General features: G+C 38.3%; 2 protein-coding genes across 2 annotated transcripts; both read right to left on the bottom strand.

Annotated features, from left to right (window-relative positions):
• Nucleotides 1-8913: 8913 nt before the first annotated feature.
• Nucleotides 8914-10257, bottom strand: LOC136800581 (uncharacterized). The gene has a single exon (XM_067057240.1). The coding sequence runs from the start codon at nucleotides 10255-10257 to the stop codon at nucleotides 8914-8916; it is 1344 nt and encodes a 447-aa protein (XP_066913341.1).
• Nucleotides 10258-10345: 88 nt separating this feature from the next.
• On the bottom strand, nucleotides 10346-12797 carry LOC136800580 (uncharacterized). Its single transcript, XM_067057239.1, has 2 exons — nucleotides 12398-12797; nucleotides 10346-12279 (listed from the first exon to the last, which is right to left on the bottom strand). Exons 1-2 carry the CDS (start codon nucleotides 12795-12797, stop codon nucleotides 10346-10348), a joined length of 2334 nt encoding a protein of 777 aa, XP_066913340.1.
• Nucleotides 12798-14663: the final 1866 nt, after the last annotated feature.

Raw genomic sequence — 14663 nt, 5'->3', positions numbered from 1 at the left:
TATACAGGTACGAGCCGGGAAGTATCTTATCCATTTGGTGGACTAACTTTTTTGTGGTTTTTCTTGTTCCTTATGGTAATAAGAAGATTTTAAGCTCCTGGGCCACCTGGATTTCTCATCTGAGTACCCATAATGGCGGATTTTTGACCTTTGGACCCCCTGGGGACCCCTCTAGTCAAAACAGGTTTTTTTTCAAGTCAAAACCATGCATATCATATACCAATCGATCAGAAATTTCATGCTGATTAAGAAAAAGGTCAGGACTATGGTCTGAAAATTTTTCTATCATGAGATATGAATCACTTTCGATTTCTCAGATTTTAAGGGAGTCGCAAGCAATTTTATTTGGGGTGACGTACTTATTTTAGTGATATCGTGAAAAGTATACATCTGAATGTTATATAACTTTACAAAGCTGTACAAAATACTTGAAATATTATGTTTGTCGATTTCTAAGACTGTTTAAAGCACAACATGTGTATTTCACAGACCAGAATAGCAACATTCTACAGTCGATAAAACGATCTTTTTTAGTATGATTATTGCGACGAAAGCATCAAGCAAGCATTTAGAAGTGTCTGCTCAGTAATTTATGTAATGTAACAATAGTTATGTTAAAATGGTAGAAAAAGTTCTTCGGAAGAAAATAACGAATTAGGTTAATTCTTAACTCAAAGTTCGATATGTTTGATTACTACACTCATAAATAGATTATAAATGAAACAAACCCATAGATAGCAAATTATCACAAATATGACAGATAAACGTTTTAGTCCGAGTCAGTTATTTCGTCTGTGTAGGATTCGTACAAATAGCTATCGTCAAAAAAGTCTTCCCGTTCCACGATCGGCTCATTCATCTCGTCTTCACTTCCCGAGCTGTCACTGATAACCAATCGTACTCGTTTGGGCCGTTTACAGCCTGAAAAAAGCAAGATATTATATCGCATTTGAGATCACAGTCGATTCATAATGGAAAACTGTCACGTTAGAAACTCAAAATGTATTTATAGCCCAAGCCAAAGTCAGATTTACCTTTTTGGAAGTTGATGATGCCTTTCTCTTTGACACTCTCTCTTTGTTTTGTGGACTATTTCTAGCTCGTTCCTATAGGAATTAAAAGCAGCGAGTCTTAACGTAAGGAAAAACTTCATTTAATTCAATTTTCAATGTACATCATCCCTCTTTAACTTTCAAACTCTTTTTAAAGATTTAAGAATTCCTCTTTGAAATATTATGCTTTTACTTGGCACTACGTAGTTATCTAAGCTATCTTTTTGCGAAAATTCTGTTTAACTGTCATGTGTCATTGTCGTAAGTATTGTCATCCGTCATAACGTGAAGTCATTGTTCGTCGCCATAAACATGTACTTACAACAGGATCTTCTTGGTCTTCATTATCCGCAGCATATCCTTGGTTCTTCTCATGTGTTGATAGACACGGTGGAAGCTGGTCAATGGTGTACCAAACTGGGTTTATGTAACCAACCTCGTCATTCCATCCACGTCCTTCAACCGGTGGAATCGTCATATTTTGACTAGTGCATTGTTTCCAGTAGACGATGTTATCGTCCGTTACAGTGATAGTAGAGGCGGGAAAAAATGGCGGTATGGCGTTTTGGCGGTATACGGAAAAAAATCGGCGGGAGAGTTTCGAAGAAACGGACGATAACTCTTTGGCATAAAAAAGATTTTGCGGTTTTGCTTGGACTAACCAGTGAGACTGGTTAGTCGATCCGTGGTGAAAACCGCCTAAGTTTAAAGGCCGAGCTTGGTTCAAATCATCAAAAACACGCTGGTCACTGGGAAGAGACACAAGGACAAGATGGATCTATGGTTTTTCTGTGAAAATCCAGCTCATTATGGATTTTTTCTTCTTGGTTCATTTGTTTTTATTGAGATACAGAAACTAGTTTTTTAAGGGAGTACTTATTCTCAAGTATGCTTCTGTAGAGCTGTTTTAAAATGATTTTTTCAACAAGTTATACAACATCTATACAGCAAAAAGACACAGAGAAACTAAGTAGGTAAGTCAGTTTGTATATTTCTTATGAATCCTATGAATCACAGGCAGTGTTTCATTAGATATGTGAATACCCTCATATCTCCACTCTTAAAAGGTTATTTTCATCTTGTGTTAGCAGTTCTTTGACAACTTTGAAAAATGTCAAACAAAGTACTTATTGTCAATTGTCAGATTGTGGACTTTAAAACTGCTTTTAGACTGCTTTTAACATACTTCTTGTTCGAAAACTTTCACATTTTCTCATTTTGATTTGAATTGTCGAGAAGTTCAGTTACCTAGTCGTACCTGTAAAAATTATCAGATTATTATTCTAAATTTTCTAGGTAAGAATCAGAAATTCAGAAATTGGATGAATGGGAAAAATATGGCATGTAATTGCAGAGAGCACAATACAGAAATGAAATATTTGGCACAGCATCCTGGTTTATTATTGAGATAAACTTGCATTCACTTGACGTCCTGGTATAATTTGAGATATTTAAATTGACTATTTCACTTCACGTCCGGTTTAATTTGTGATTATAACTGGAATATTCACTGACGTCTGGTACAATTTGAGATTATGACTTGGAATATTCACTTCACGTCGCGGATTAATTTGGGATTATAACTTGGAATATTTCACTTGACTTGGAACGATTTCACTTGACGTGAATATTTTGGAATATTCACTTCACGTGGTTTAATTTGGGATTATAACTTGGAATATTCACTTGACGTCCTGGTACAATTTGAGATTCTTTGGAATATTTACTTCACGTCGCGGTTTTAATTGGGATTTTATAACTTGGAAGATTTCACTTGACGTCCTGGTACAATTTGAGATATGACTTGGAATATTTCACCACGTTTATTTCACTGGGTCCTGATATACTTTGAGATTATGATTGGAAAAATTACATCAGCCTTTCTGGAATTAGTCGCGACTGTAATACACGTGTTTTTATAAGGAACCTTAACTTTGCTCGGAGCCTAGAGTTCCTTATTTTTACAGAGAATTTCAGTCTCAAGTTCCTTATCGAGGTTCCTTACTAATGAAATTTGAACTTTTTGCCCCTTGAAAGATCAAAAAATTGGTCAAATTAGTCCCAATAAGGTACATTATTTTCAAATCTACTTATTCTCAGCCTGAGCAGTTCCTTAACAATTCCTTATTTTTTGAACCATTTTCAGCCTCGAGTTCCTTATAAACATGTTCCTTATAAAAAAAAAACGTGTACAGTATTGTCGGAAGAGTTTAGAATCATTTGTTTATCATGATTGAATTACCTATTTATCAGTTTTTGTAAATAAGAAATTTAATGTCATTTAAATCTGCCTCAAGGTTTTTACTAATTGGTACTTTTCCATTTTAAGCTAATTTCTGGGGATTTCTTAACTTTTCTCCTATTTCATCCTCATTTTTAACGTCTCTTTTTGGGTAGAAAGAAATTCAAGCTCAAATCAAAGCAAGATCAACATACTGCAAAGCTTTACAAGCTGGAAGCTTTTTTACTTTTCCCTGCAAAATTTATCATACGATTTTTCATCCACTACTGTAAATTTTTTATCAAAGAAAACAGGAAAGTCACAAATTCGAAATTGCAAAGTATTTATAAAACTGTCAATGCTTGTATACTTTCCTTTGTCTTTGGGCAAATGGTGGCGGGAGAATATACTATAGCTTTTATTACATGGACTTTCATATATAAAAGGGGTAATTATAAGGATATAATCCTCAGACAAAAAAAACAACATACAAAACAAACTTACATGATTTGATGTTGTTTTAAGAAATTTATAAGGTGAAAGTTTAGTTTAGATAGATATCCTTGTTGCAAAGAAATTACAAACTTATTAAAAAAATTACTGTTTATAAAAATTGTTTTCTAAGAAAAAAAGTGTTAGTTCCAAGAAATATAGAGGGAATAAAAGGAAGAGGGTCTCCAAAGAGAACTATAATATTTCTTGGAATCCCTCTTTTTTTATCTCAGTTTCTCTCCCGCCTCTTTTTTTTTGTTTTGATTTTTTCGAATACCGAACACAGTTGGCCTCGCATACGGAAACTCGAATTCGTACGATTTGTGCTGTTTTTGTATTTTGTACCAAAATCGTATAGTCTAAGACTGGCAACTCTACCGACTGTTAACTCTTTTCGGCAAAAAAACCCGTTTGCGAATTTTCTTCGGCTTTGGGCTTTTTTCTTAGATAGTGATTCGTCTTAGACTATAACATAGTCTATGTTTCCAGATGAAGGTTTGCAAATTTACCCTTTTCAGATGTTGTATGGTGCTGCTTTCATCCGGTATAAGATTGGTGCTTGATTTGATGATTTGTTTGGTGTACATCTTTGCTCTTGTTTGGTGATTGTATCTTCGTCTTGTCCGGAATACATGACAGTCTTGAAGAAAGTCATGGCATCAGCAATATTTTCATCATCTGGAGAATCCCCAATCTTTGCAAGTAGGATTTCTTTCTTTGATTTGATCATTTTTTTGAAAGGCCTGATCTTTCCAACGTTGGCTGGGTAAGAGGTTGTGTCCGATCCAGTAATACTATGATAAGCCGGCAGGGATTTGCAAAGTTCAGTGCCAAAATGCTTGATATTGACGAAAGTCTCAGAATCTGTCTGCATGTACCAATTATTCGACTTGTTTTCTTTGACATGTGCATAAAGCATAAGAATGAGGATATCAGTGTCAGCGGCTTTGACAACAACATTTGACTTTGATTTAACTGCTTCCATTATTATCCGTGTATCGGCCTCGATGTGATTTGAGCAGCTGCAACAGAATCCTTGGTGATGCACCAGGTTTTTTCTTCTTCTGTGATGATAACAGGGTACCCGTCAGATGTTGGCGCACTTCTTCTTGTTTGAGATACTTCACCAGCGCTGAGATTAACTGCATCTTGTTGTGACCGTTTCTCAAAAATGTTGACCAGTACGACTGCCGTGGCATCTTCTGTTGCAGGTTGGTGATGAAAATATCCCGCCCTGGCTCTCCACGTTTGAGTTACGTCATTTGCTTAATGGTGTTGTCTCGGTAGGAATCAAAAATGATATAGAGGCGATTTACTGGGCTTCCTGGTTTGCAAAAATTGAAAAATTTCTTTGCATAATCTTCCCATGTATCAGCCACCTTAACTGCTGCAAACCTGCCATGCCATCAATGAACCAATCAGGAGATTCTTTGGTTGGTAGTTTACACTCAGCTTTTGCTTCATCCTTCAAATGATTTCGTAGTGTAGCCTTGTTTCCTTGTCTGAGGGTGTTATCAGGATCTGCAAGAGCGAATGGGAGCTTTGTCAATGGGTATTCCAATGCTTCTTCCGGAGATTTCACCTTTCCAACCAGCAGACCAAAAGCTTGTCGGTCTTCTTTCAGAACGTCAATCTGTTTTTCTTTCTTCTTTTCTTTTTTCAAACCAGTTGCAATACTTTCTCGTGGGATTTTCTCGAAAACGCTTCTTTTTTCTTCTTTCTTTACTTTGATTCGTTCCTTGATAAATTTCTGCAACCGTTTTTCGCCGCGATTTTGCGAATCTAACAGGCCGTCGATGACACTAGTTTCAATCTTGACTCCAGACTTGAAATTACGCGCAGGTCCATCCAAAAAGGGATCACAAAGGTCGTCAAGTTTCTTTGTCAGATTTCGAACGGTTTCATCGTTTCGCTTTCGGGAGCCTGGAGACATTTCTTTGTGAGCGCTGGATGTGACATACTCTAGCTTTTCTTCTACAGCTCTCCTGATGGCGGCCATAAGGTGACTAGTTTTGATGAAGGTATCGTTGGCTCTTTCTGAAGTACTGTATCCACCTCGCATTGGTCCACCTCTAACTTTGACTTCTCGGTTGATGGTGGTTTCAGTGATCAAATCGCCATGAATTGTGGAAAATGGTTCTCCTATCCTTGATCCACCGAACCCATTTTCCTTCAGGTCATCCCAAACGTCAGGTTTATTGATTTGAATGTTCTCCCAGCTAACATGTTGCACTGTGAGATAACGACAGTAGTTAACATGGTCAAAAGCAAAACACTTTGGCAACAGCTCTCTTTCTGCAGCAGCATGTAATTCAATGGATTTCTCCCTGACAGCATAAACCAATGCTAACATTTTCGATACATCTCTCATGTATTCCAGCATCATTTTAGATTGGGTACCTTCACCTGGAACACACAAAAGATCTTTACACAAAACTTTGAATGATTCGAGTTCCATCAGCGTCGATAGGTTTTTCCCGTTCGTCTCAGCCCGAAGATTTCTAATAGAATTTTTCAGTTCCTCGTCATTTGGAGCACTACTTTTCAGCCGCCACCTGACCAATGCACAAAAGGTTTGCTTGTGAAGTCTGATACCTCGTTCGTAGTTTCTTCCCTCGATCACTTGGTCGACTGAACCTTCGGCAATCGCGTTGGCATCGGACCACCAATTTTGCATTCCAAGACAGACAAATTTCTTGTAAAGAATCTTGAGATAAACGAGTAATGTGTGAAAACCTCCGAGAATCGGCACGATCTTTTCGTACTTCTCCTTTTCCAACCACATGATCATGTTGATTTTGCTGTGAATAGCTTCATCGGTGTGGACGAAAACATGCTCGAGGCCAAGCTCTTCTGAAAGCTCATTGATCATACAGTTTCTTTTTGCCGTCGGTGCGTGCGGTCGTGCTCTGAGAAACTGTTTTTTTTTTTACTTTCGATCTCTCTTGACGAAAGTGTTTCTATAACAAAAAGATAAACATTACTATTTCCTTTGGCTAGAAATAGTAAACACAAAAACAAGTGGAAAGGTTTTTAGGACTTCTTGGCCCCTTGGGTCAAGAAACCCTAATCGACTCTTTGAGAAGCCCATCTTGGGTGATTGTCTCCTTGGTATTCATGTCCAAGGCCTCCTGTTCTGTTAGTGATCTGAATTCAACTATAAAGAATTCAGTGTGTTGTAATTTATAACAAACTATACCTATTTGAAAGTTAAAGCGGTACAATAACTTTTCGTAAAAGATTACACGAAACAACCTTTTATAAATAACTTCTTGAGAGTAGGCAAAGATTTGTTCTCAAACTTTGTACACTCTTTTCTTACATAATAACAAAGTTATAGTATAATTTATAGCCAGTAACTCTTTGTAGTTACTGATTTAAAATTTTTGACACACGATTTTGAAAACGTTAACCTCAAATCGTAATAAAATTGCTTCGGCAAGATATACATATATATTATAATTACTAGTACACAAAACCATAAAAATACTTTTATTTCTACTATATTTAATTGGTTCCCGTATACTTTTCTGCTTTTTTGCACGTTTTAGTTGTTTTTCATAAAAAAAATTAGCCTAAAAGTGTCTCAGACACTTTACAGAAAAAAATTGTTGAAAGTCGGTCTAGAACCCGGTTTGGCGCTACCAGTGAAGTCATATCATCAGATTTCGTTATTTTTGTGCATTGTTTTGGACCAGACTTCTGTCTTGGTCACTCAAGTTTACTTCTGGATTACTTTCTCCTAAACTTATCTACATTACCTTTTCTACCTACTTCTTCTTACTATGTCTAATAGTACAAAAAGAGGACCTACATCACCTCTCGAAGATGTAAGTCAGAGCATTAAAGATCTAAGAACTGACTTCATTACGCAGAAAAAACAAAAAGTCCACTTTGGTATTTCTAGAATCAAAAAACCTCGTTCAAACTCACAATCATCTTCCACCTCTTCCTCTTCTAAAAACACCAAAGAAAGAAAAACCTGCTGACTCTTCTGAAGAAAATGTTGTTCTGGAATCTCTTTGAAGAAAATTACCAACCCTTATCTTCGAACCCAAAGAGAAAAAGCAAGTATCCATGACACATTGAAAACCTTAAATCTAGTGATAAACCCCACGTCAAAAATTTTCTTCTTCGCTATGACCACACAAACCATACTTTATTTGAATAAATAGGAAATGATTCCTTTGAACAGACGGGTGTTCACCAATTTTGGCAAGCTCTTTGCAATCTTTCAAAGAATGATTCAAAACTAAAATAGAAATACAAAAGAAAAATAACTAACTTGAACAAAAACAAAAGTGTGAAATTGACACGCCTACTTGTGGAAAATCTAAGTTCTAGCGATAATGTATAGTATATACAAAAGAAAACTCATGTTGAAAGAAAATTGAATGCCTGAGTTTAAGTATAAGTGAAAATCTAAGTGAAAATGTAAGTTGAAAATGTAAGTTGAAAATGTAAGTTGAAGTATAAATTGAAAGTATAAGTTGAAAGAAAAATGTAAAAATATATAAGTTCTATTTACCAGCATGCCAGGAAATTGATATTGTGATGGTCCTGAACACAAAAGAGCTTGAGCTTGAAGTTGAACAAAGTTTGATTGATTAGAAGTGCTATCAACCTAGCTTAAGAGCTAACTAACTTGAATGATGTAGCCATCTTGAATTGATTTGAAAATTGAGTTTGAGAGATGTTAACTCCTCAAAAGCTAGTTGACAACTGATGACAAAAAACAAAGTGCTGGTTTTGTATCAAAAAGCAAAGTGGACAAAAATTATAAAAAACTAAGTTGATATGTAATAAATTATGAATAAATAAATTATTTTTTGTGTATAAATTATATAAATTATTTTAAAATTGAATTGTGTGTAAAATGCAGAAACAAACCAAAGGACAAAGACCAGAACAAAGTGGACATGCAAGAAAACTTACAAAATGTGTCTAGACCCTTAGGAAAGCTCTGTCCACATGTGGCAAAAACAGAAAGACACTGAAAAACACAGAAAACTCAAATATGTATATTTTTTGTAAATTTTGAATAAGAATAAGGTAAAAGCATTTCAACCAGACCAAAACATAATAAATGAAATTTTGCATTTCATGAATTTCTTTAGTTTACACTGCCCGGCCGGCATATGCAAAATTTCAATTGCTCAAGTTATCAATATCACTTATAATCAATTCATGAAATAAAGGCAATTCATCCACAGGGTGTATCATAACCAAGCCACGTACTGCACGAAAGGTGGTACGATTGACATTTTCGGTGTGGTTACGATATTCGACTTGGCACCTTCGAATACGATCATCCTTGCTTGTTTCGACGCTTTTGATCTTTCCATATTGATATGTGTTGCATAACTGGCTTTCCTGCTTTAGGAAAAGTACAATATCACCAACTTTCAAATTAAATGTGTTATCAAACCATTTTGGCTGATGCATAAGCTTTGGCAGATGAACGGTTAGCCATACTTCAAACCAGGCATTGAATAGCTCCTCATTTTGTTTGAGAAACTTGTCGGGTTTTGAGGTGATATTGACAGGAAATGATGGACTCCTGTTATTGTTACGACCTAACAGAAGTCGGTTTGGAGTTAAGATGTCGGAGACTTCAAACTCTGAATGTCCATAGAGGGCCAGTGGTGCGCGTCGTTGATGGTGTTTGACAGCTGGCTGGCGACGGTTTCCCATTGAAGCACGAGAGAAACGATACTTGTCAAAGTTGATGTTGAGTGATTTCTTGATTTCCTGGATTTTCCGCTCCACCTTGCCATGCATGTGATGACCGGATACAGGACAGGTTTGAAAATCGACAAGAACATCTTGAAACAGGCGGTTTTGGATATCCCGAAAGGAAAGTTTAAGCGTTCCGCATCCCTTGACTAGTTGACTTCCTTCGTCAGGTAGTAGGTACTTGGGATATCCAACTTCGCTGGCAAATCGTGTAAATGTAAATGATAAGATGAATGCTGGCGTACTATAATCATCCATGATCTTGATCTTTGTAGCGGATGTTGTTGTGCAGCAAAAGATTACCATCCATATTTTGATTGTGGTACGTTTGTGGAAGTTTGAGTATGAAGTAAATGGTCCACACAAATCCACTTGTGTTGAATAGAATGGAGGGGCGATGATGTTCAAATTGTGGTCTGATATCGGTCCCATTTCCACATTGATTGTTTTCTTTGCGATGTATCTGCATCTTTCACAGCGTCTTCGGACGAGCTTGACAAGATCACGACCATCAATGATATAGGATATTTGAAGGACATAACGGAGAACAGTTTCAACTCCAGCATGTTTGGCAACTGGATGGTTCCAATGGACATGATCGACAATGCTGTAGGCAATCGGTGAGTGTCTGTCGACCAGTGGGACGAAGAATGATGATGCGGTGAGGTCAAGCATTATGTTGGTGAGCTTTCCAGTTGCTGTCACATTGTTTGTAGGTAGAATTCTGCCAGTGTAATGTAAGATTCCATCCTTCATTGTTGAGATTCGTTCATACTTCTTTTTCAATGAGAACGATTGTACTTCCTCTGTTGCTTTAGTGAAGAAGTATTGAAAAGTTGATTTTTCACATGGTTGAAGAGCGATACGTGACAATCTTTTCTTGCGACATGCAAAGTTTGATACAAATTGAAATATCGCGCTCATGATTGCCAATGATTTTGTCCAACCATACTTCATTGGGTTCACAAGGTACTCTGAGAAGTCGAACCGTTGATTTATGGATGAAAAGTGGATGGATGGGAGGTATAGTGATTGGATCAACAATTGGGAGAATCTGTTCTTTCTTTGCAGCTTTGAGTTCTTCATTTGTGAGTTTGACTTGATCGACAGATTTCACGGGGAAGGTATCCTCAGGATCATGCATCCAATCAAACCCGTTGAACCAAGTTGAATTTGATGATACATCAGAAATGGTTGTACCTCTCCTAGTTCCAATGTCTGCGATCATATTTTCGGTCGAGACAAACTTCCATGATGCTAGTTCAGTGAATCGGTGGACTTCAGTAACACGACTGCGGACCCATGGCTTTAGTTGCTTCTCAACACCATTGATCCAGAACAAGGCAATTTGGCTGTCTGTCAGTTTCAAGCTTGATTTGAGGTTTGATCCAAAGGCTCTTCTAACGACTTCTCCAGTGTGTGCGTTGAGAGTTGCTGCAAAGAGTTCACCTCTTGGTTGAGTAGTTCCATCTGGGATGAGTCTTGAGCGTGCGAAAACAAGTTGGCATGAAAACTTCCCACACTTTCTCTTGAAACGTGCGTAGATTGCAACACATGCGATGTTTTTAGAAGCGTCTGCTGTATCGATTGAGTTGATCTCTAAATTGATGGCATCCTCTGGTACGATTGCACGTCTGTATTTTATTTGGGAGATTTCTTCCATCATTTTGAAATGTGAGTCCCATATTTGTCGAAGATTGTCTGGGATACGATCGTCCCATCCAATGCCAAGATCAACAAGGTGATGTAGATCAAGCTTCATTGCGGCTGTCAGTGGTGTGATTTTCCCAGATATGTCATAGAGTTCAGCTACTTTTGAGACACATTGTCTGCGAGTGAGGTTAAGTGGTACATCATTGATTTTGACAGGTTTCTTGCCTCTGACTTTCTTGGCAAAGTTTAGCTCGCTGACATCTAATGACACAACATCTTCTTCCGGATACCACTTCATTCCAGCGACACCAATGCTTTCACCATCTGATGTCAGGTCTGGCTTTGGTTTTTGGTGGGAGAATGTTATTCCTTTGAGTGAGAAACCTCCACGATTGACCACGATCTCAAGTTCATCAGCACGTTGAGTGGCAAGCTCCATTGACTTCTCACCGGATAGACAGTCGTCAACATAGATATCCTTCATGACGATTTTAGCAACTTCTGGGTAGTCTTCAGAGGACAGTCGTCCGGTTTCCCTCAGGGCTCGCTCTGATTGATTACCTGATGACTTCACACCATAGATCAATGTCTTTATGACTTTCTCTTTTGGGATTTTGGTTTTGTCAAGTTGTTCCTCCCAGATATATCGTTGTAGGCACCAATGATGTTCACGAAGACGAACTGAATTATACATCTTCCTAATGTCAGTGTGGAAGGCTGTATGATGTAGCGACCATCGTATAAGAATTTCAACTAGTCGGTTCATGTTGTTGGTTCCCTTCGCAAGGATGTCGTTCAGACTGTATCCTGAATCAGTGGGTTGCGATGCATCAAAAACGATTCTGCAGGGCGTGGATAGAGAGTTTGGCTTCCACACAGCTCTCCAGGGGATGAAGTTGACTACTTTGGTGTTGGATAGCATCTGTTGTTGTTGTGGTGTTAAGTTCTCCACGTAATCAACGTAGCCCATTGATTGTAACTTGGCTTCTGATGTGATGACATCCTTCTTGTCTGATGGTTCCTTGTCCAACTTCCTCAGTTGTTGGAAGTATACCTTCAGTGCCTTGTGTTTGTTGTTGACAAGTTTTGTCTCAGGGTTGTGGAGGGTTGTGGAGTAGTGGCAGGCTTGCGTGTGAGATACGATTCTTTAACTCAACTGAAACAGATTGATTGATTAAGTGTTGCTCCACTTCTTCTTTCAGGCTGATGGATTCGATTGATTCGCTTATCTTGCACTCTTTACAGTCTCTGCAGTGAACACATCGATATGTGATTTGACTTCCGGCATTCTCAGCTTCTTCAAAGACTTTGCTGTTTCTGGTGACGAGTGCTGTTGGGTGTTGGTCGTCAAACTCCAGCATGAGGTTTTGTTGGTGATCCTTTTCAACTTTGACGTGAATTAGGTCAACTTCTGGAAGAGTAGTCAGTTGATGGCTTGATAGTTTACGATGAGTTGCAAGGAATGTATTCATTTGGTTGACTGCAATGTGATGCTGGTTGATGATGTTGAAGGCACGATGAGGGCCTCCTACAACGCCACGGCTGCCATCGCTGTTATTGAACAAGGATTGGAATATTGTCAAGCCGGTTGTCAGTTGGAACACTTCCTTTGGATGATATCGATGATACTTGATACCTAGCATGATATCTACTTCCCCACCAACGGATGATGGGAGTGATGGAGTGATGGTAGGTCATCTGGGTTGCCTCCAGTCTTCTGAAATGCTGAGATGATATCCTCCTCCACTTGTTTGAGCTCATACGTGGGGAAGGTTGACGTGATCTTTGGAAGACAAAGTCCTTTTAATTGTGCATCATAACCGTTGTGTAGTGGGATGTTGACTTTGTAGGATCCAGTACTGTAGGTTTGAACGTTACCAACACCTCCAATTGGGATGTCACCACTATACTCTACCTTGGCTCTCTCACCAAGACGTTTGACAGCATTCTCCGAAATGACCATGTCACTACAGCCAGAATCGAAGAATATGGTAAATAGCTGGCCATCAACAATAACTGTTTGTAGGATGTAGATTGCATCATTGTCGTCGTCATTGTCAGTACTGTCAACATCTGATGGTTGTGTAGTCTTACGTCTTGAGTTGTAGGACTGAGTGTCGATATGAAAAACCAGTTTGATGTCTTTGGAGAATTGTTGAAGTCTCGTTTGTCGTAGGATGATGCATCTTTCTTTGAAGTTCTGAAGGACTTGGTGGCATTCAGGCGTTGAGGCATGGTCTTGGCAGACGAGAACATGCTTCTTGACGTCGAAGTTGTCGTGAGATGAGATGGGTGTGGACAGGTGAACTCGCGTTGACACCGTCCCTCCTGGTGTTTTCCTTTTGATTGTTGAGCGCCTGGAAACAGACACTGTGTGCAGTAACCCTTTTGGCGTAGGGTGTTGAATCGTTGGGATGGCTTCATTTGGACGAATTCTGGACATGAGAAATATTGTAATAACTTTGAGTTATTGGGTCCATTTGTCTGGATGTGTCCTGTTGCACCACAGATGAAACACTTTGTTTGGATGATCGGATTTTTGTAGTCTGTATGGTGTGAACTTCTACCACCTCCTGATGGTCCTTGTTTGCCATTCCCTGGTGTTTGTTTACCAGTATCGCTTGTTGGTTGAGAACAGTGTAACAGTTTGAGTTGTTGGATTGAGAGCTCTGTTTCGAGGAATTTGATAAACTCCTCCCATACATCTGGCTGATTGAGTGTTTTTCCTTCAAGAAAGGAAAACCATTTGGTTTGACGTGCATCATCCATCAACTGATAGATGTCTTCAAGTGTTTTCCCATAAAAGAGAAAATTTTCAATTTGATGTTTTCGAGACAAGTTCATTGCATCACGCATAAAGTTAAGCATGCTACTGATTGTTTCAATTTGCTTCTCAGGATCACGATTACGCCATAGGCGGGTTGCCTTGTTTAATGTAGAAAGTTCTCTTTGATAGAAGAAGTTTCGGATCACCATATGACGACTTTAGTCTACGCCATATTTCATCAATGTCATCAACTCCTTTAACAAGGGTAAGGGCTGGGCCTTCAAGATAGTTGTTCTTAATCAAATCAGGAAGGTGAGCAGTTGGTGTTGATTTAGCATGCAACTTGTCGAAATCAGTTTTAAATGAATAAAAGTCTGAAGATGAGTCATACCCTTTAAACTTGCTTAGTTTAATGTTCAGTTTGGATGATTGAAATTTTTGTTCTTTGGCAATCTCCTGATGTTTGAGTGTTGCTTCAAGGTTTGTAACATACATGGATTTCGAAACAACTAGTGCATCATATGAAGTAGTGACAGTTTTGATCTCATCATTTGGAAAGTTATGTTGACTTAGAAGGATTTTCTCCATCTGTTTCGAAAGATTGTTCATACTCTGTTGATTAGCAGAAATGTTGCGTTCAGCTAGAATAAGTTCGTCATAATTAAATTCAGCTGGTTTCTTGTCGAAGACTGCCTTGAGCGTTTTGATGGTTCCCTTAACCTCCTTCATTAGGAAGTCAGAG

Source organism: Clytia hemisphaerica, unplaced genomic scaffold, assembly GCF_902728285.1.
Source record: "Clytia hemisphaerica strain Z4C2 unplaced genomic scaffold, Clytia hemisphaerica genome assembly, whole genome shotgun sequence".
Classification (NCBI taxonomy): Eukaryota; Metazoa; Cnidaria; class Hydrozoa; order Leptothecata; family Clytiidae; genus Clytia; species Clytia hemisphaerica.
This window is presented reverse-complemented; position numbering and strand designations above follow the sequence as displayed.

Excerpts from the sequence above, each read along its gene's own strand:
- LOC136800580 (XM_067057239.1), bottom strand. The coding sequence starts at position 12,797 with ATGCTAGGTATCAAGTATCATCGATATCATCCAAAGGAAGTGTTCCAA. Across the intron at positions 12,280-12,397 it reads ATGTGTTCACTGCAGAGACT|CCTGCCACTACTCCACAACC; the intron begins GTAAAGAGTGCA and ends CTCACACGCAAG.
- LOC136800581 (XM_067057240.1), bottom strand. The coding sequence starts at position 10,257 with ATGAAGGATGGAATCTTACATTACACTGGCAGAATTCTACCTACAAAC.